Raw genomic sequence first — 22,503 nt, 5'->3', positions numbered from 1 at the left:
TAAAAAACTCAAGACCACAAGAAAGGAGGACGCATGAAAGTTCCTGGATGTGTTCTGGATATCGAGGACGCATCGATGCAGACTTGAGCGCAAAACTCACTCGAGAAGTCCCAGAAGTCATTGCGGCTGAATAAAGGAGGTGGGAAGCTCAGCATTTTATATAGATTTATTATTACAGTTCAGAGATATAACTTATTTATCTCAGGAGTTTCCCTAAATGAGACTGTGAAAGCAAACATTACTATGAAAATCTTTATAAAGGCATTAACACATTAAGGGTTTTTATTTGCTGAAATTCATATTAAAATTAGTTTTATTTGTATTTTGCAGCATATATTTGTAAGGTTTTTATGCATAGTATATATTGTGAAAAGGGGAAAAACAATAAATCGTTGTATAAATGCTGTAGTGTTTAAATAATTTTCCGTTAAAAACATGTGAAGGTCATGTGACCATCGGTAGGAACCAGGGAAGAATGCAGCATCGCATTTCTCACAGGACACGTTCTCTGTTCTCGCGGTCTCCCAAGTTCGTTCTTTTAAGGTAACTTGGCAAGACCAGTCTCCACATAAACGCGAGTCTATTCTCAACGTTCTTGGAATTGAGAAACAGCCATCGTTTAGTCTGCCCCCCCCCCCCCCCCCCCCCCCCCCCCCCCCCCCCCCCCCCCCCCCCCCCCCCTTAAACACAACTGATCAAACTGAGTCCTTCAGGCTTGTTTGAAACCTGTGTTTGAAGCAGGGTTGGAACTAAACTATGCAGGGCTGCGGCCCTCTAGGAACTGAGTTTGACACCACTGCCTTATGGTAATAGGGGCATGGTTATGAATATTGTAGCTGCCATCGTCAAACTGTCGTGAACAGAGAAAAATGACCACTGCAAAGCAGAAGCAAATGGTCAGACTTTGACTAAAGATTACCAGAACCAATTTTTTTTCAATGGATTAACTTGCGCTGATTAATTGCTCACTTAAAGAATTGATTTCATCCAGACTTTAAAGATCATGTTTGTTAAAGATTATGTTATGTATAACATAACTTTCCACAAATCATGAAAATAGCCCTATGAATTACACATTCGCTTGACCTTCTTTGTCCTCCTAAAACAAAGGCCACTGATTTGTAATTGACATAACTATAATCTAGTTCTCGGTGTGCTCTCAGTCAGTAAACACTTCTCTCCAAAACTGTGTGATTGTGAAGTTTGTGTTTGTGTGAAGCATCTGTGCGAGGGCTCTAGCTTCTCTCTTTGACTGCTCATAACTGGCTCTCCACATCTGCCGAAGAGACGAGCTGGAGCTCAAGGCAAAGTCAAAGAGCTTTGGAGACGGGCAGGTGAGGTGGCTTTCTTCAGCTCGCCAGACTTTAGGTGGAAGCTTCTGTCAAAGGTCAAACAAAACAACCAGTTAACAATAGAAGATTTTAGATTTGATTAACTGGAACAGAAAGTCTTATCGGTGAAAGCTTTTAAGCTCAAGGAGAGTACAGCCAGTGCCAATTTGAGCCCTTAATTACTGATAGTGCTATATTTAAAATTTAACAGCAACGTGTCTAGAAGGAAATAAATGTTGAACTTCACACTGTATTTAACCTTGAAATGTTGTTGTTCTAAAAAATATTTTAAAAAGTTAACCTCATGTTTCCCTCAAAGTGGTGATAGATCTGCTCTTTACCCATGAAACCCTGCCGCATAGCAGAGCAAGAGCTGCTTCAGCTGTGGAGCCAAACATGCAGTGTGAAACATTGTGATAGTAGAATGTAACTGCTAAGTGCTTAGCAACTGACAGCCAATTGTGTACTTCATAATCAAGAACATTCATAGAAACACAGCATGTACTGTACACTCACCGGCCACTTTATTAGGTAAACCTGTCGACCTGCTCGTTAATGCAAATTTTTAATCAGCCAATCGCATCGCAGCAACAACAAAATTTAGCCATGTAGACATGGTCAAGACGATCTGCTGCAGCTCAAACCAAGCATCGAAATGGGGAAGAAGAGTGATTTAAGTGACTTTGAATGTGGCTTGGTTGTTGGTGCTAGACGGGGTGGTCTGAGTATTTCAGAAACTGCTGATCTAGTGGGATTCTCACGCACAACCATCTCTAGGGTTTACAGAGAATGGTCTGAAAAGAGAAAATATCCAGTGAGCAACAGTTCTGTGGGTGTAAATATAGAAGGTTGGAAAAATGTTGACTTATCTGATTCTCGATTTCTGCTGTGGCATTCAGATGGTAGGGTCAGAATTTGGCATCAACACTATGAAAGCATGGATTCATACTGCCCTGTATCAATGGTTCAGGCTGGTGGTGTAATAGTGTGGGCAATAATTTCTTGGCACATTTTGAGCCCATTAGTACCAATTGAGCATTGTGTCAATGCCACAGTCATTTTGAGTATTGTTGCTGACCATGTCCATCCCTTTATGACCACAGTGCACCCATGTTCAGATGGCAGGATAACGTGCCATGTCATAAAGCGTGAATCATCTCAGACTGGTTTCTTGAAAATGACAATGAGTTCACTGTACTCAAATGGCCTCAACAGTCACTTGAACTCAATCCAATAGAGCACCTTTGGGATGTGGTGGAAGGGGAGATTCGCATCATGGATGTGCAGTCGACAAATCTGCAGCAACTGCATGATATTTCCAGGACCTTGTTGAATCTATGCCATGAAGGATTAAGGCAGTTCTGAAGGCAAAAGGGGGTCCAACCCAGTACTAGTAAGGTGTACCTAATAAAGTGGACAGTCCCATGAAATTAAAAAAAAATTTTTTAGATGTTAAAATGTTTTAGATAGTTTTGAGTATTGTTAGGTTCTAATATATCTTTAAGATCCAAACCAGCAAGAAAATTTGCGTTTGGAAGATATAAAACTGATATAAACATGTAAAGCTTGTAGTTGTCACTTCCACCTAAAAGGATCAACAGTTTTATTCAAGTCACCTTCAAGTTTCTCATCAAATCATAACTAATGAAATGCTCTCTAGTATGTGACATGCCCTAACCCCTTGAAGATGCTTCTCATTTGATGCACTTGTGCTCAACTACTCTCACTGAGGGGAGGAGGAGGCGGGAGGAGCTAAACTATGTCACTCTTCGTGTTTCGGTAGAGATTACATTAAACATTGAATAAAAATGCATATTTCAAAGCACTTCACAGGACCTTTAACGTTTAAAAGGACGATGTAAAATGTGTCATCCTAGGGTGCATTTCCAAAAAACCACCGTTAGCCAACTAAGATCGCAAGTTCGTCATTACAAACATAGTTTGTTGATTTGAAGTTTCCCAAATCCGACGTTCCAACGAACATTCGCAAACTGAGTCGCAAACTTGTACACTTTCAACTACACCTCTGGAGCTGTAGTTAGAAACATAGTTCCTGGCTGTGTTCTATTCTCAGTTATCCCCCTATGCCCTATTTATTTAGAACATTCTAACATTTACACTTGGAATAAAAAAAACATTAAAGTCACTTTTAGGTGTAATTTGCTTTCAAAGTATTTTTAAAGTTCAGTTTTAGCGATCTTCATGTTTGCAATTGCGCTCCTTTCACAGTGCATTTTGAAAACATAGATGTCATTTTGAACACAGCCGTGGCTCATGGCGAAAACTATAGGTGACCTATTATTTAAAAGCGGAATTTATGTTACGTCTCCAAAGCTTGTGAAAACAAAAATATATAGCATACAGTATTGCTTTTATTTTATAGTAGGTTATTTATTAAGAAATTTATCTACTGTATATGACATGGGCCTGTTGGTTAGAACATTTCTGCAGTGGTTTTCATGTGTCAAATTGTAAAAGTAGACTTTTCAAAAAAAAAAAAAAAATCCTACTTATTAATAGTAATAATAATAATCATCATCATTATCATAATTAATATTATTATTAAAGTAGGATTTTTTTCATGTCCTAATAAATAACAGATATTAAACTTAATTTCTTAATAAATAGCCTCATTATTTATTTTTATGATTTATATATGAGATTAGAATTTGTGTTAGCTTTTGTAAGTGGCTTTATGTTTTAGAATACAATGTGGAATGTTTTCAATAATATTTGTAAAGAAAAAATAGGCCATATATGTGTCATTTACATATATTTCAATTAATATGCAAAACGAGTGCATGTTTTTACCAAAACTAATGTTGGAATTTTTTTAATGCGTGTGCATGTAAAACAATATAATTTGCACAAAGAAATTATGGGGTTCTTTTCTAAAGAAGTTGTTACAACCCCGTTCAGACCATCATTATGGGCATTTTTCGTTATAACTAACATGGTTCAAAAAGATCTGTGACAGAGAAACTATGGGTTTTGGGAAACACTCGTCACTACATTGTTCTTTTTTCCAAAAAATGCAAAGTACTATGATAGTTCAGCCATGGGTTACGTCGTTGTTTGGGAAACGCACCCCTGAGTGAAGAGGAGATTGTTTCATTTGTAACTTTAGAGTAGGAAGTCAATTCAGGATGAATATTGCAGCCTGCAATATACTGCTCTGGAAACAATTTTAAAATAATCTTACAGTTATTATCAGGACTCTGGATTCTATTTTTATATACTTTGTTTTGTTTTCTTTCCTATATTCTTTAAGACGTTTTGCATAACAGCTCCTTATAAACAATTACATGTATTTCAAAAGTATTTGTTTTACTACTGATAATGTGTATTTAAAGATACAATTATATTTTAGATATGTACAGTTGAAGTAAACATTATTCGCTCTCCTGTGAATAGTTTTTATTTTTCAAACATTTCCCAAATTATGTTTAACAGATCAAGGAAATTTTCACAGTATGTCTAATAATATTTCTTTTTATTAGAGAAAGTCTTAATTGTTTTATTTCGGCTAGAATAAAAGCAGTTTTTAACATTTTAAAACCATTAAAACTATTAATGATATTTTATATCATTATATATAATACTATAATAGTAATATTATTATAATATAATTAATATTATTAGCGCTCAATATTTTTTAATAGTCTACAGAACAAGCCACTGTCATACAATGATTTTCCTAATTACCCTAACTTGCCTAGTTAACCTAATTAACCTAGTTAAGCCTTTAAATTTCACTTTAAGCTGAATACTAGTATCTTGAAAAATATCTAGTATAATATGATGTACTGTCATAATGACAAAGATAAAATAAATTATTAGAAATTAGGTACTAGAAATTAGTTATTAAACTATTGTGTTTAGAAATGTGTTGAAAAAAAATATTATCTTTAAATAGAAATTGGGTGGAAAATATAAAGGGGGCTAATAAGTCTGACTTCAACTGTATGTATACATGTATATACATTTTCTCCAATTTGAAAACATGGCATGTTACATTTTAATTTGAAATATTGAGAGCACACTGTCGAGAGCCGTCTGAACAGACCGATGCCAGTGACACGAGTGCTGATAAGCATCACCTGTGTGCAACACCTGTCTCCAGTCCTATGGGAGGAGTGGAAAAATAAAAGGAAGATTGACAACAGAGGAAGACAAAAGAGGACCAGGCCAGGAAACTTGTGTTTTGTTTGACTTTCACTTCAGCAATAGTTGCTGTCTGTTTGTTTGGTTTACTTTTATTATTAAAGTATTTGAATGGTCATCGGTCTGCCTCCTTTTTCCTGTGAATGAGTTTAAACCGTATTACACACACTATCAATTGTTTGTCAAATAAATAAATACATTCATTCATTATCTTTTCGGCCACAGTGGAATGAACTGCCCAAATAAATCAATTAAACACAATTAAATAATGTTGAACATGTAGCTATTAATGCTTAGTTAGACTGAGAGCTTAGTTTGTTTTGACAGGAATGTTCAGGGGTAAAAGAATAACTTCTAAAATAATTTTTTATTTTATTTTCAGCCTAGTCCCTTAATTAATCTGGGGTTGCCACAGCAGAATGAACCGTCAACTTATCCAGCATATGTTTTACACAGCGGATGCCCTCTTCAGCTGCAACCCATCACCGGGAAACATCCACACACTCTTATAGACTACGGTCAATTTTAGCATACCCAAATCCCCTGTACCGCATGTCTTTGCACTTGTGGGGAAAATCGGAGCACCCGGACGAAACCCACGTGAACACGGGGAGAACATGCAAACTTCACACAAAAATGCCAACTGACCCAGCCAAGGCTCGAACGAGCGACCTTCTTGCTGTGAGGCAAACATGCTTCCACCGTTCGTCTAATCAATGTCACTGAAACTGCAAATATTTAAATAGGGGCATAAACCCAGGAATAGTACCATGTGAAACGTGACCATTAAAATACCAAAGTAGATGAATCTTTAAGCTGGTTAAATTATGAGCGATGTAACATGACACTAGATAACCCAGAAGTTGTTTATTTTATGTGTGTTTGTTATTTTAAGGGACAGTTCACCCAAAAATTAAAACGTCCTCACCGTTTACTCACAGTCAATCAAGTGGTTTTAAACTTTTACAAACTTATATTTTCTGTTGAACACACAATGACAAATTCTGAAGAATTTTGGAAAAATTAACAGGGTACCCCCAGCATCATCCAAATAAATTTCAAGGCTTTTTAAGACCTTTTTAATACCGTTTCAAATGAAATTCAATGCCAACTTCGTACCCATTCCGACAGAAATAAGAGGGAAAATTTGTATACATTTTGAACCCTAGAAAATAATTATGTACAGTGGCCTACTTGAATTAAATAAAACTGTTTATTTCAAATATCAGTTATATTTAATACATACGCAATAGCGAGGTCCTCCACCCAGCCGCGAATATGAAAGTCCAACTTTGCTCTGTGTAGTACTGCATACGAGCAGTACTACACGTGGTGTGTTTGGCACCCCTCATATGGGAGTCCAGGGCTGTAACATCCATCATCGCTAGCTTAAAAGATTTTCAGCACCAACAGCAGTAGGCGTTGCAGTCATTTCCTGGCACAGGCTTGACCTAAACGTAATTCGGATTCCTTGGCCACAACGGATTAAACCGACACTTTCCCATTTTAGCCGACAAACTAAGCTAGCGACTATCTTGTTCCGTACATTCCTTGACTAGTAACCATAGTTAACAGGTCCGTGCGTTTTCGAGCTTTCTGCTATGACGTGGAGCGGGAGGTGCACTCAACGTTACGCTGCATAAATTTTTAATTAGCCTACATTAGTAACAGTTAATGAACTTTATTGCTGATTTCCAACATTCTTCAAAATATCATCTTTTGTTTTAAAAATAAGAAAGAAACTCGATCAGATTTGAAACAAGTGATTTGGGACCAGCTGAAGGAGAATAATTAGTAAATTTTTATTTTTGGGAGAACTATTCCTTTTAAGTGTGAGAAGCGCACAAGTTATTTAGCACAAAGCCATTTTTTGCTGATTTAACAACTTTGCATAACATTCCACTCAGAAAAACGATGTTACGTCTTGGGAAATGGAGCCAAAAACCCATTTTGATTACCTCTTTCTGCCTGTGGATGTTCTCCCAGACCCTGCTGCACACCATGCACTCAAAGACATCGATGAAGTTATCTTGAGTGATGTCCTGGACACCCCACTGCCGTTCCCTTAGCTCTTTCACCAGATTGACATTTGTGATTTCCCGCTTGTGCTTCCACTCCAGATATTTCAGATACTCCCAATCGTTCTTGTCCAGCCTCTTTAAATACTGAGCGAGCTTCTTTGGCGACTCGTTGGGATTGACCACAATTGCACTCTGGTTATCTGGCAACCACATGTGTATGTTTGGTGCTCCATAATATACAGGAACAACACCTAGTTTGAGAGGCCTCCACAGTTTCTCAGTGATATAATCATCACAGACAGCATTCTCAAAGGCCAGAATGAACTTGTACTGGGCGAGGATCTTGTAAAAATCCTGATTGTCCATGGCGGTAGAGTCTCTCAGATGGGGCGGCAGGTCTTTATTATGAAGACACTGTCCATACGAGTCCACTTGAATGTGCTGCATGAGCTCTCGGATGTAAGTGTCTCTATCAGATGGTGGGTCACAGTCAGATTGGACGTAGACAACTGGCGCCAGAGTTTGCCTCAAGTGGTTTTTGTAGGACAGAGGCAGCAGGTGTGTTTGTGCGGTGAGGGTATTGATGTCCTCCAGGTGCTGTGTGGTGAGCGGCAGATGAGAGCGGCGGCTGAAGGTTGCTGTGTGGTTGAACAGGGTAATGAGTTGCTTGTGGAAAAGCTTGTAGTTATTTTTAGGAGACTCCTCATGAAATAGTGCCCACTGATGCTGCTCGTGTCTCGGAAGAGGAAGACTTTCAATGCTGAAATCAGTGCCTGATGATATATTGAAAAAATAAAATAAATAAATAAATGTTAAGTACAGGGGTATGTCAACATTATTTCTAGTTTTCTGTTTAAACCACACATATTTTATTATGGTTTTTATATTTAAAAATACCCTTAAAAAATATATCAATATAAAGGAACACTCCACTTTTTTTGCAAATAGGCTTATTTTACAACTCCCATAGAGTGAAACATACATTCATTTTCTACCACTTTTCTGGGGCTGGATCAAGGGGGCAGCAGTCTTAGGTGAGAACCCCAGACTTCCCTCTCCCCAGACACTTCCTGCAGCCCCTCCAGAGGGACCCAGAGGCATTCCTAGGCCAGCCGAGAGACATAGTCCCTCCAAGTGAGTCCTGGGTCTTCCCGGAGGCCTCCTACTGGTGGGACATGCCTGGAACACCTCCCTAGGAAGGTGTCCAGGAGGCATCCGAAACAGATGCCTGAGCCACCTCAGCTGACTTCTCTTAATGTGGAGGATCAGTGGCTCTACTCCAAGCTCCTCCCGGGTGACAGAGCTCCTGCACCCTGCGAATTAAACTCATTTCGGCGCTTGTATCCGAGATCTTGTCCTTTCGGTCATGACCCAAAGCTCATGACCATAGGTGAAAGTAGGAACGTAGATTGACTGGTAAATCGGGAGATTTGCCTTTTGGATCAGCTCCTTCTTTACCATGGTGGAGCACCATGGCCTCGGACTTGGAGGTGCTGATTCTCATCCCAGCCATGTCACACTCGGCAGCAAACCGCCCCAGTGCATGCTGGGGTCTATGTTTGATGAAGCCAACAGAACAACATCGTCTGCGAATAACAGAGATGAAATCCTGTGGTCCCTGAACCAGACCCCCTCCAGCCCAAGGCTGCGCTTAGAAATTCTATACACAGTTGCTTTTTATCACTTTTAAACCCCTCAGCCAGTTCTCAGAGTTTGGTGGGAGCACATTTAGCTTAGCATAAATCATTGAATCTGATTAGGCCATTAGCATCAAATGCTAAAAAAAAAAAAAAGTTTTGATAATGACTCTTCTGTAGTTACATCATGTTTTAAGACTGACAGAAAATGAAAAGTTGCTATCTACTAGGCTGAAGGCTGGCTAGGAACTATACTCTCATTCTGGTATAATAATCAAGGAACTTTGCTGATATTATGCAGACTTTAAAAAAAATAGCCAGCTTGGAAATAGGAAACAACAATATGAGGAAATAGCAACTTAATTTTCCTTCAGTCTTACTACTTGAAAAAATATATTTCTGCAAAATCATTGCAAACAATTTATATGGGTTGAAATTTAAACAAACAAATTAAATTTAACAATGTTCAACTTAATTTGTTTGATTAAATTCAGCCCAAATAAACTGTTGGAATATTTAATCAATTCCTTGCATGTTCAATAAAAAAGGTCAAGAGAGGGTTTTCTTCAATATTTAACATATTAGTAATATATTGGATAAAAATGAATAATTCGATTTACAGAATTCTTATCCTCAATGCAATGCAAAAGCTACAATCATTTCCTTATTTCGATTTTTATAGGCAGCTGATACTAACAGGTGGAGTTTAGTGAAATTCGTCACTTGTCAATCATTCTCCAGTCCTCCATTGGCCGCACCCATACATACATTCTCTTTTTTTAACGAATTCTCTGCACAACATTAAAAGCATAAGTTTCAACACATTTCTGCTGACAGGAAGTTCATTTTAGACAATCGGGCCTTTGCATTTCTATCAGCTTCATCTACTTCAGCAAAAAATGCTTCATTAGTATGCAAAGCATATCACACTAAACAGTTGAAGTTCAGTTAATATATCACCTTTAAGCAATACAAATGTTTAATGAAAAAAAAAGAGACAAAAATAATTTTAAAAAATTCCTTTTCACAACACAACCACTTAACTTAAAAACTATGGCGAATCCAAGGAATAATCTTTGAATATTTTTTTTCAGTGTAGGAAAAGTATTGATATTTATGAATCTATCATTAATTAAATCTTATGTGATTTTTTTGAAGCAAAATGCTAATGGTCCAATCCGATTTAATGATCTATGCTAAGTTAAGCTAAAAATGTTCCCACCAGACAAAGAGATTGGCTGAAAGGATTCAAAATAGTAAAACTTAATTAACTCTAGGGGAGCTTTAAGCAACAAAAGCAGCGTTTCCTGGGTACCACATCAACACATAATGAGTAATGGCTGCTGAATATTCTTTTAGAAATACATTAAAATAATTAATTCAAATAATTGTAATAACAATTGTAATATTCCACAATATTTATGTTTAACAATATTCTGCAATATCAGAACTTGTACAGCCTCTTCACTATTGTGTATTATTCTGAACCACATAAAGTGATAGCAACTCAATAAGGTCACTACATTTTGACAAATATTGCTGCTGTTGGACAACATAATCTACTTTTGAGGCTTTTTTAGGCAAGAATATAGTTGTTTAGATTGAAACTATGCAGTTAATTTATAAGAGTAGCGCCTATTTTAAATATTTGAATTTCGGATACAGTGCGTCATCATACATGAGCCTGTCTTCCTGAGCAGAGTAAAGACGGTTGACGACCATCCACAAGATGGCGACAGAGACTGCATAATAAACTAACAACTGATAAAATCATTATTAAACTGGTAAGTGAAATTCTAAGATGATTTCTCTCTATTATTTGTTGCAGTGCTGTTTTTAAACCATAGTAATTGTAGTGTATTGAAGGTGAGATGGGACTCACATATCAGGAATGAATGTATTTTGTGTTGGTCACTCTTTGTAAAACTCTGAGTTACTTTTTGGTTGGCCATCTGTTTCTAATGTGTCTTCTGTTTTCGTTACTGCAGACTAGTTCGGTAAACAGAAAGAAAGAAGACATGAAAAGGTGTTTAGCATTTTTCCTTATCACAATCACAACAGTAATCTGATAGTGTTTTTGCTGCTTTGGCTTTTTCGGGGTTAATTATTGTGAAATCCCAATTGCGACAGAGACATACTGGGAAATGTCTGTAGACTGATGGCATTTCATGCCGTTTAGCCTTATAATCTTAAAATGTGAGCAAGATATCCTGTATAATCAAAATAATCATTACGCTTAGACATTACACTAGAAAATCCTTCGAATACTAGCTCTAAAGTGACGTTGGTGAAGTAGCAACGGTTTCTGCTGTTCTGACGTCAGCTGCAGATGTAAATAAATGGCGGAAGAAAATAATTCCTCATACAAAAGGGTTTTTAGATTCTCCGTGTTTGATTTTCTATTTTTATACACACGATTATGCCGTCAAACTGTTGTATAAATGCAATATCACACAAGTAGCAGTGCGATACTTGTTTTTCCTGAGGACGGTATTATTTATGTGGTGAATTGATTCACTGATCTGTATACTACCACTCCCCCCCTCCCCCCTCCCTTTTATGTTATGTTCTTTGGATGTTGTGTAAGTTATGTTTGTTTTTGTCTTCTGACGTTATAATTATTATGTGATTGTGATTAATTGTGGGGTCACCTTGAAAATGAGATGGTACATCTCAAGGGTTTTATCCCAATGAATAAATATCATTACATATGGCTGTATATCAACATACACCTCCCACCAGTGAAAATATACAGCCATATCGCACTGCTAATTCTGTGATATTGTTCATATATCATATTTAAAATAACAGTATGTGATGTACTATACTATGTTCTTAGTACTGTGTATCTATGATACAACAATTAACAAATTTAATTCAACCAATGATTTTCAGTGTATTATTAATGTTTATGTTCAGAATACTTTCATACTATTCAGTCCTTTTATTACAAATCATGTAAAATATATTAGAGGCACAATATATTCACATTATATCACCAGTATTACAGACTTTGTTTTCATTCATCAATATCATATAAAAATAAATATTAAATTGCACATGATCATTTCTTTTGACTGAAGAATACTTCAGTTAATGAAAGTTAACCTTTAGAAATGCTAATAGTTTAATAACACTATTACATCTTTAGATTTAGCAAATTCTCCTAAATAATTATTTTTTATACTCTACATTATAATGTTGTGGGCAGCACGATGGCGAAGTGGGTAGAACAATCACCTCACAGCAAAAAGGTCGCTGGTTCGAGCCCCGGCTGCGTCAGTTGCGGTTTATGTGTGGAGTTCGCATGTTCTCCCCGTGTTTGCGAGGGTTTCCTCCGGGTGCTCCGGTTTCCCCCACAAGTCCAAAGACATGCGGTATAGGTGAATTGGATAAACTAAATTGTCCGTTGTGTATGTGTGTGAATAAGTGAATGTGTATGGATGTTTTCCAGTGATGGGTTGCAGCTGGAAGGACATCTGCTGCGTAAAACATATGCTGGATAAGTTGGCGGTTCATTCCGCTGTGGCGACCCCTGATTAATAAAGGCACTAAGCCGAAAAGAAAATGAATGAATGAATTCTAATGTTGTGATGGCCAACTGGTTAAAATTAAAACAATGATCTGCAACATTTTGTATTACATAAACAATTGCGTAAACATTTAAAGGAATAGTTTGAGTTTCTTTCGTCCATTGATAATAGAGCATGATATACTAAAGAATGTCGGGGTAAACAGATATCAACTTTCATAGTATTTTTTGCTTCTACTATGGATGACAAAACATATTTCAAAATATCTTGTTTTTTATTTAAGACAAGAAAGCAATTAATTTTATATATATATATATATATATATATATATATATATATATATATATATATATATATATATATATATATATATATAGATATAGATATTGAAAATTCGTCAGTAAATGCAAGCAAAAAGAAACTAGATTTCAGCTTTATACAAGCTAAACGTGTTATAGCTTTGGTATGGAAAAATACCCAAAGACCTGCTTTTGCACAATCGATAAAGGAATTGTCTGATAATCTTGCTCTTGAAAAATTAACATACTTAATCAGGGGTAAAGCAGAAGCCTTTATAAAAGTGTGGTCTCCTTTCAGTCACTTTATAACTGGTTAGATAAAAATTGTATGTCCTTGGAAAGATGACTGTAATTTAAAATTCATTGTAATGAGTTTTTTTTTTTAAGTATTGCATTTTATTCTATTTTAGAATTTATTTTAAATGTCATTTTTGTTTAACAAATGTTGAGGTGGGAAAGTACATCCTGAAATATCATATACAGCTGAAGTCAGAATTATTAGCCGGCCTTTAAATTTTTTTTTTTCTTTTTTAAATATTTTCCAAATTATGCCTAGTTAACCTAGTTATGCCTTTAAATGTCACTTTAAGCTGTAGAGAAGTATCTTGAAAAATATCTAGTGAAATGTTATTTACGGTCATCATGGCAAACATAAAAGAAATCCATTATTAGAAATGAGTTATTAAAACTATTATATTTAGAAATGTGTAGAATTTTTTTTCTCTCTGCTAAACAGAAATGTGGGAAAAAATAAACGGGGTCTAATAATTCTGACTTCAACTGTAAGTTAACACTCTGTACTGTTTGCTGGGTTTTATAATATAAATAAAATTAACATAAACAAAGTTTTTAAAAAAATAGCAATTCATAAAAGTTGAGAACCAATTGAGTGTAAGAAAATGAAGAAATGTGCATTCTAGGGTAAACTATCCCTTACATGAAAATATTTATTGACTCACGAGTCACTAGTATAATACCGGTGCATCCTAAATATACCAAGTAAACATGACATGTGAATAAAAGTTCAAAATGAACCTGTATGTGGCATAATTGCACTCACCATAAAAAAGAAAAGCTTTAGTCTGTGGATGGGAATAATAAGACTTGTTAACAGTGAAGAAACATCTGTTATGACCACACTCTCCGAGACGTCCTAGTTCTCCAGTCAGAGGAGACCACCACACTATGACAGGGTACTGGACATCCGAAACATGATCGTTCGCCTGCACTTTAATGTCCTTGAAGCGTTTAAGCTGCTGTCTGTGTTCAGTCTGCTCAAACTGGCCCAACAGCTCAATAACCTACAGAAAGCAAACAATACTGTCAGGATTTTTTTTTTAAAGTGTAAAGTTTAGTTGTTAAAATCCTATCTGAATCAGTATATTAGAAACAATAATCATCTACCATTTTGTGTCAGGTTAGACTACATGAAAAATGGAGAAGGGAGAGTTTAGTAAAAGGAGATACCAAGGATGAGGATAGGACAGAGATTTATCCAAATGTTAGTGAGAGATCCCAGAGACCAGAAGATAAACATCTGCAAACAAGAGACACTTTAAAGCGAGCATAAGTATGTTTCATTCAGGTTATATTTAGATTAAGGCACGGTACTGTATGGTCGTATGCTATAGCATTATAATTTGTGTAAAACATGCTGACTAGAAGAATAAGCTTTAAAAGTTTAGACACATCCCATAAAAGCTTGTCAGAAAACATGTAGAACAATCTTTAAGTATAAATGTTTGCTAACTATTTAAAGTTTTAACTTAAAGGCAACATTTAATGTTTTACCTGAAATGTCATGACTAAAAACGCAAACGCACAAGCGCAGAGACAAAAAGTACAAAGTTTTTTAACGGAAAATCGTCTCATGTTAAACACTCCGTCCATCCGCGCTCCGTTAAAAAACGAAAAAAAAAGAATGTTTCAACTAATTTATTTTGGTCGTGTGAATTTTGGGGGTATTTGCCTTCTGTTACTGGCCAACATGATTTATTTCTGTAAATAATAATAGTGATGGTCAAGCGGCTGATGAAGATCATCCTCTGGGGTTCTTCCGTAGTTCATCGTCACTTCCGTTAAGCTCACGTTTAGACTACAGACACTTCCTTTAGGCACAGTGTTGGCAACTTAGCGACTTTTCAGACTCCCTTAGCGACAAATCTAGCAACTTATTTGTGTGTTACTGGAGATTTTTATAGACTCTCATGTGTCCATACTGTACCGTCCCTTCTCTTCTCAACGAGCTGCGTGTGATGCCGTCGGCCCCTCCCCGGCCTCAGAGTCTCGTACAGGAGTCTCTCCCACCTGCAGCCTGAGAGCAGATCACTCCTCTGCATACTGACGGCAAATGATTTAGCACCGGCAGTGTGAGGTATTTCAATTGTACAGTCAAACCGATCTGCTTCTTTATTTTAACAGTTTAACAGTATTAACCATAGGCTGTTAAGCAAACATAAACATTAGAACGTGATGACGTCAGTAATATGCAAATTAACGTACGACATCATCTACTGACTTTTCGGACAGAGATTAGCGCCTTTCCACAGAGGGGGAAAACCGGGGGAGAAAGTTCAAGTGTTTGTCCCAGACTCATTAAGAAAAAACCTTCACCAAAACATCAAGAGCACAGGTTTATTTATATGCACAATGTTTAATTTATAAATCAATTTCATAATAATACATTTTATTTGTATGTATTCAAAGGCTACTATAGTGAATATAGATGCATTTCAATCTTTGCGTCTCTCTCTCTCTCTCTCTCTCTCTCTCTCTCTCTCTCTCTCTCTCTCTCTCACACACACACACTACATTATAATTATTAATATTCAGTTAACATGATGACACGGTGGCTCAGTGGTTAGCACTGTCACCTCACAGCAAGAAGGTCACAGGTTCGAGTCCCGACTGGATCAGTTGGCATTTCTGTGTGTAGTTTGCATGTTTTCCCCGTGTTGGTTTTCTCTGGGTCCTCTGGTATCCCCCACAGTCCAAAGACATGTGGTAGAGGTGAATTAAATAAACTAAGTTGGCTGTAGTGTATGAGTGTGTATGGGTGTTTCCCAGTACTGGGTTGCAGCTGGAAGGGCATCCGGTTGGTGATTCATTGCGCTGTGGCGACCCCTGATGAATAAAAGTACTAATTGAATTGAATTGGGTAGGCTAAATTGTCCATAGTGTGTGTGTGTGTGAATGAGTGTGTATGAATGTTTTCCAGTGAGGGGTTGCAGTTGGAAGGGCATCCCCTGCATAAAACATATGCTGGATAAGTTGGTGGTTCATTCCGCTGTGGCAACCCCAGAGAAGCCGAAAAGAAAATGAATGAATGATTGTTGAGTGACAGTATGTGCATGTAAAAAAACATACCACATACCAACTTAACTCACAAGCCCAGTCTCAACATTCATTCATTCATTCATTCTCTTTTTGGCTTTTTGGCATTCAGTCCCTTTTTAATCTGGGGTCGCCACAGCCTAATAAACCGCCAATTTATCCAGCACATGTTTTACGAAGCAGATGCCCTTTCAGCAGTAACCCATCACTGGGAAACCCATACACACTCATTCGCACACATACATACACTATGGACAATTTAGCCTACCTAGTTCACCTGTATCGCATGTCTTTGGATTGTGGGGGTAAACCGGAGCACCCGGAGGAAACCTACGCAAATGCACTATAGGTGAATTGGGTACGCTAAATTGTCTGTAGTGTGTGAGTGTATGTCCTAGTCCTCCAGGTTGGGGGTTGAGCGTTGGACTAATGACCCACCTTGTAAAAATTAGATGTTGTGAAACCAACATAGTGCAACTACAGTAAATATCAACTTCACTATAAACGGCTCTGGGAGTAAGTAAGTACACTGTTAACTATTTCCTTTATAATCTACAGTAATTTACTGGCAGAGGCAACGCGGTGGTGCAGTGAGTAGCACATTCGCCATAGGTGGAGGGTGAACAAACTCCAGAGTAAAGCTAAGATATGTGCTGCCCTTTGAAAAGATGTATTTAAAAAGATTTGCCACCGATCAAGAAGAGGTTTCAACAAAAGCACCACCTATCAACAAACGTCTATTATATTCAACAAATGATCTTTGGTAATATAGTTTTTGATTTAACAAGTGACATTTTTGAGTATCCAAGCCTTTTGCAAAAATAAATTAATAAAAAAAATTGCAAAAATGTGTCAAGAATCCGAAATCATTCACTTTGTCACGAGGCTAATCGAAAACTGAACTTGTAGTTCAGCAATAAATATAAAAATTAAAAATTATAAGCATTTTTAAACTGTGATTCGGTTAATGATTTTTTTTTATTGAATTAGAAACAACAACAAAAAACCATGAAAGTATGACAACATAAACTAGGTGTTTAATTGCATTATCACGGCTGTGGTAAAGTTATTGGCAATTAAATAAGAGGCAACCATTGCATAGTAAAGGTGATCCAGTTGTAATTAACTAGCATGAGAAATTGTTTGTTTAAGCTAGATTTATATTATTTCAAAATACAAATTAAAACATAATTTAAAATCTTGACTTCGTGACATTATGCTGCTTTAATCACCCACTGTAGAAAACACTTCGCAAAATTAAAATGCAAAATCATTATCCACCAGTAGGTGGGGCATACAGATCAGTAATGATGACGAGTGAAGAATGTAGTTTTAAAAGTAACCAAAAGTAAGTTTCAAATGCAACCAAATAATCTATAGGTCTACATTTGATGAAATAAAGTAAAGTACAAGTATACTGGATCATGCCCATTTATAAAAAAAATTAAGTTTATGCTTAATTAATAAGCAGTGTAATTAGCCTAAAACTGCTCTTAAAAAAACGCATATAAATAAAAACACATACTTTCACAATACTTTTCTTAAAAAGTATTAAACACATTTAGCTACTTTTTAAGTGACTTTAGATTGTAATGTAGGCCTATTACTTTCCCCCAACACAGCAAATAAGATCAACATATGTCCTGTTATATTTCTCAGACCTTTAAAATGTAAAACGAGTACTCCAAACGATCACCTAAACAAGATTACTACTCTAGGCTAGACTACTATGTTACAACTACCAAAATAAGGCATTTCATTTAATGTTGAAAACTAATTAAGTCAGAATAATATATTATTATACCTCTCTTGTAATACTCATTTGTCATTTTATTACTTTTGTCATTGACCAGCAAATCAGAAAAGTCCGCTGGCCAGCACTTTTGGTTTCGTTTTCAGAGTTGCTGCCAACTCCAGTTAAAAACTAGCGCTCATCAGTGCAAAGTGCGGAGTTGGACAGTTCCATTTTTGTATGAAGGGGGGCTTTAAAGTTGATTGACAAACTTACAAAAACTAAAGTGTTCTGCTAATCATCAATATCATATTCCGCCTTACACCCGTTGCATGTTTTCAATGCAGTTTTTTCTTTGCTGCTATCTCCGTGGTCTCTGGCCAGGGGGAGGCTAAGCCTTCCCCAGCCTTACACACGCTCCGCCTATGACGTTCGCCTCACAGCAAAGATTGCTGGTTCGAGCTGGGTCAGTTAGCATTTCTGTGTGGAATTTGCATGTTCTCCCCGTATTTGCGTGGGTTTCCTCCGGGTGCTCCGGTTTCCCTCACAGTCCAAAGACATGTGGTACAGGTGAATTGGGTATGCTAAAATTGACCGTAGAGTATGAGTGTCTGTGTGAATGAGTGATGGGTTGCGGCTGGAAGGGCATCCGTTGCGTAAAACAAGTTGGCAGTTCATTGCACTGTGGTGACCCAAGATTATTAAAGGGATTAAGCCGAAAAGAAAATGAATGAATGATGAACTTACTGGCAGCAGTATTAAAACTATCATGTTTTAACGGGGCTAATAATTCTGACTTCAACTGTACATAAGTATTCACAGCCTTTGCTGTGAACAGGTACATCTTGTTTCCACTGATCATTCTTGAGATGTTTCAGCAGCTTAATTGGAGTTCACATGTGGTAAATTCAGTTGATTGGACATGATTTGAAAAGGCATACGCCTGTCTATATAAGATCCCAGTGTTGACAGTGCATGTGAAAGCACAAACCAAGCGTGAAGACAAAGGAATTGTTTGTAGACCTCCGAAACAGGATTTTCTCAATGTACAAGGCTGGGGAAGGTTACAGAAAAATTTCTGCTGCTCTGAAAGTTCCAGTGAGCATAGTGGCCTCCATCATCCATAAGCGGAAGATGTTTGGAACCACCAGGACTCTTCCTAGAGCTGGCCAGCCATCTAAGCTAAGTGATCGGGGAATAAAGGCCTTAGTCAGGGAGGTGATCAATAACCAGATGATCACTCTGTTTGAGCTCCAGTATTCTTCTGTAGAGAGAGGAGAACCTTACAGAAGGACAACCATCTGTACAACAATCCACCAATCAGGCCTGTATGGTAGAGTGGCCAGACAGAAGCCACTCTCAGACCATAAGAAACAAAATTCTCTGGTCTGATGAGATTAAAATTGAACTCCTTGGAGTGTATGCCAGGCGTTATGTTTAGAGAAAATTAACCTCGTCACCAGGCTAATACCATCCCTACAGTGAAGCATAGTGGTGGCAGCATCATGCTGTGGGGATGTTTTTCAGAAGCAGAAACTGGAAGACTAGTCAGGATAGAAGGAAAGATAATTGCTGCATTGTACAGAGACATCCTAAATGAAAACCTGCTTCAGAGTGCTCTTGACATCAGACTGGAGTGACGGTTAATCTTGCAGCAGGACAATGACCCAAAGCACACCACCAAAATATCAATGGAGTGGCTTCACAACAACTCGGTGAATGTCCTTGAGTGGCCCAGCCAGAGCCCAGACTTAAATTCTATTGAACATCTCTAGGAAAGATCTGAAAATGGCTGTACACAGTTGCTTCCCATCCAACCCGATAGAGCTTAAGAGGTACTGCAAAGAGGAATGGGCAAAAACTTCCTAAAGACAGGTGTGCCAAGCTTGTGGCATAAAAGTAATAGTATTGAGCAAAGGCTGTGAATACTTATGTACAGATGAAGTCAGAATAATTATCCTTTGAAGTTCTTTTCTTTTTTTTATTTCCCAAATGATGTTTAACAGGGCAAGAAAATTTACACAATATATCTGATAATATTTCTTTTTCTGGACAAAGTCTTATTTGTTTTATTTTAAGGTTAAAATTATTAGCCCCTTTACGCTATATTTTTTTCGACAGAACAAACCATCGTTATACAATAACTTGCCTAATTACCCTAGCCTGCCTAGTTGACCTAATTAACCTAGTTAAGCTTTTAAATGTCACGTTAAGCTGTATAGAAGTGTCTTGAAAAATATCCAGTCAAATATTAATGACTGTCATCATGGCAAAGATAAAAGAAATCAGTTATCAGAAATTAATTATTAAAACTATTATGTTTATAAATGTGGTGAAAAAAATCGTCTCTCCGTTGTACAGAAATTGAGTAAAAAGAGAAACAGGGGGGCTAGTAATTAAGGCGGGCTAGTAATTCTGACTTCAATTGTACATATGTTTTTTTAAAGTTTTTTTTTAGGTTTTTTATTTTTAATAAATGTGCAACAATTTAAAATATATATTTTTTTTTTCACATTGTCATTATGGGGTATTGTGTGTAGAATTTTGAGGAAATAAATGAATTGAATCCATTTTGGAATAAGGCTGTAACAAAAAAATGTGGAAAAAGTGAAGCGCTATATAAATACTTTCTGGATGCACTGTATGTATGTGTGTGTGTGTGTGTGTGTGTGTGTGTGTGTGTGTGTGTGTATATATATATATATATATATATATATATATATATATATATATATATATATATATATATATATATATATATATATACACATACATACATACATACACACACACACATACACACATATTTAACTGGCCAGATTTTTATAGAGAGTATCTTGCAACAGCAATACAACTCAAATTAAAAGGGTTATCTGAATTATAACGCCATGAACAATACAATAATTTTTTTCAATTGCTTTAATTTTTAAAACTAACCCTCATTTACAAACAAATCTAAGAAATGCACACATGGTGTCTCTCTCTCTCTCTGTGTGTGATGTATGTCTGCTTTAATACATGAAGTTCACAGGGGCAAACTGTGAGTCATACCTGTTTGCTGCCATGGCAACAACAAAAATACTTTGAGTGGCCATTCTCCTTTTTATGTTGGAGAGGAGAAATTCTTACAGCATCCACTCATGCACAAAACGACAGACACATTATGATCAACAACATTGCATGTACTATCTATGAGATAAAATGACAAAATAACTGTTTTTGCTTAATTTTAAATGTTACTTTAGTATAAGTCTTTGATTCACAACTGTGGTGATTTTTCAGAAAGCAGGCAAACAAATTTTCGCAAATGTGAAAAGGGCAATAAAGCACCTTTTGTACACATATATCTGATTTAGAGAGTGTTGTTTGATAATGTGTAAAACACTACAGCACTGATTGCTCACCGTTACATTCTTTCTGCACTTCCGTTTCCTATAATCACAGTGAAGAGCACTTCACAAACACCATAAACTGCTACTCACCAAACAAAGAATAATAACAATGTCCTGCATCCCATTGGTTCTCCTTCAGCCCACTACTGATTCATGGAAATATGTTGTTTACTGTATGTGGTGAATGACTTAAAAATATCAACAGATGTGACATTTATACACTCTCAGAAAATGGACAAAATTTTTAACTTAAGTGAAAAAAGCAGGGACGTATTGTACCGTACTTGTCAATAATAATACCTTAAAGTGCCTCTTTTTGTACTTTTCTGGATATTAACTTTCATGTCATGTATGAGAGCTGTTGGTGAAGGTCTGCAAAAATCAAAGCATCAAACAAACTTAGTTATTATCTCCCAAAAGAAAGAGCCACTGCTTGAAATGAGTTAACAGTGTTTGAAGTCTTACCTCCAGCTCAAACCTACAGTACAGTAAATCTGCATAATGTCCAGATGGCCTTAAATGGCCCTTAATGTCTGCTATGACTGAAAGCTGGTTTACTGGTTTTATCTTGTCAACCAGCTTGATTTTAGAGTGGATTTGGCCATTCCAGGCTGATTTTAGCCATTTCCAACCTATGTCTAGCTCAAACCAGGCTGTCAAGCTGTCTAATGCCCAAATTTATGGTTTTTCAATGTAAACACGTGCTTGACGAACCCTTAAGCAGGTCGCACACTGGAAGCGCCGCTCGGCGCCGCATCACGGCGCGCACATGACAGTTAAATGTATCACACACCAGACGCGGACATTCGCATGATATTTAACATGAAACTAATCAGATGGCGCTCTGTGGCGCGGAAGAGAAATGAACAGTGTCCTGAGTTGTGGCTGGGCTGCCGACGGCCGCCGACTTGCGGTGCCGGTGTGGGTACCGTGATAGAAACCTATGTTTAGAATTCTGAAATGCATGGCACTGCGCGGCGCTTCTGGTGTGTGACCCCCTTTACAGTTGCGTCTGGTGTCTTTTGAAGTGCCATGCGTGTGAGTGGTGTGTTTTTTAGACG

At 37.0% G+C, this 22,503-nt stretch overlaps 1 protein-coding gene across 1 annotated transcript; it reads right to left on the bottom strand.

The window, feature by feature from the left end:
- Positions 1-677: 677 nt before the first annotated feature.
- On the bottom strand, positions 678-15,286 carry fut10 (fucosyltransferase 10). Its single transcript, XM_056466852.1, has 4 exons — positions 14,777-15,286; positions 14,046-14,286; positions 7,454-8,289; positions 678-1,378 (listed from the first exon to the last, which is right to left on the bottom strand). The coding sequence occupies exons 1-4, from the start codon at positions 14,873-14,875 to the stop codon at positions 1,160-1,162; spliced, it is 1,395 nt and encodes a 464-aa protein (XP_056322827.1). The 5' UTR covers positions 14,876-15,286; the 3' UTR covers positions 678-1,159.
- Between the last annotated feature and the right edge of the window lie 7,217 nt (positions 15,287-22,503).

Source organism: Danio aesculapii, chromosome 10 (assembly GCF_903798145.1).
Source record: "Danio aesculapii chromosome 10, fDanAes4.1, whole genome shotgun sequence".
In the NCBI taxonomy this organism is placed as follows: domain Eukaryota; kingdom Metazoa; phylum Chordata; class Actinopteri; order Cypriniformes; family Danionidae; genus Danio; species Danio aesculapii.
This window is presented reverse-complemented; position numbering and strand designations above follow the sequence as displayed.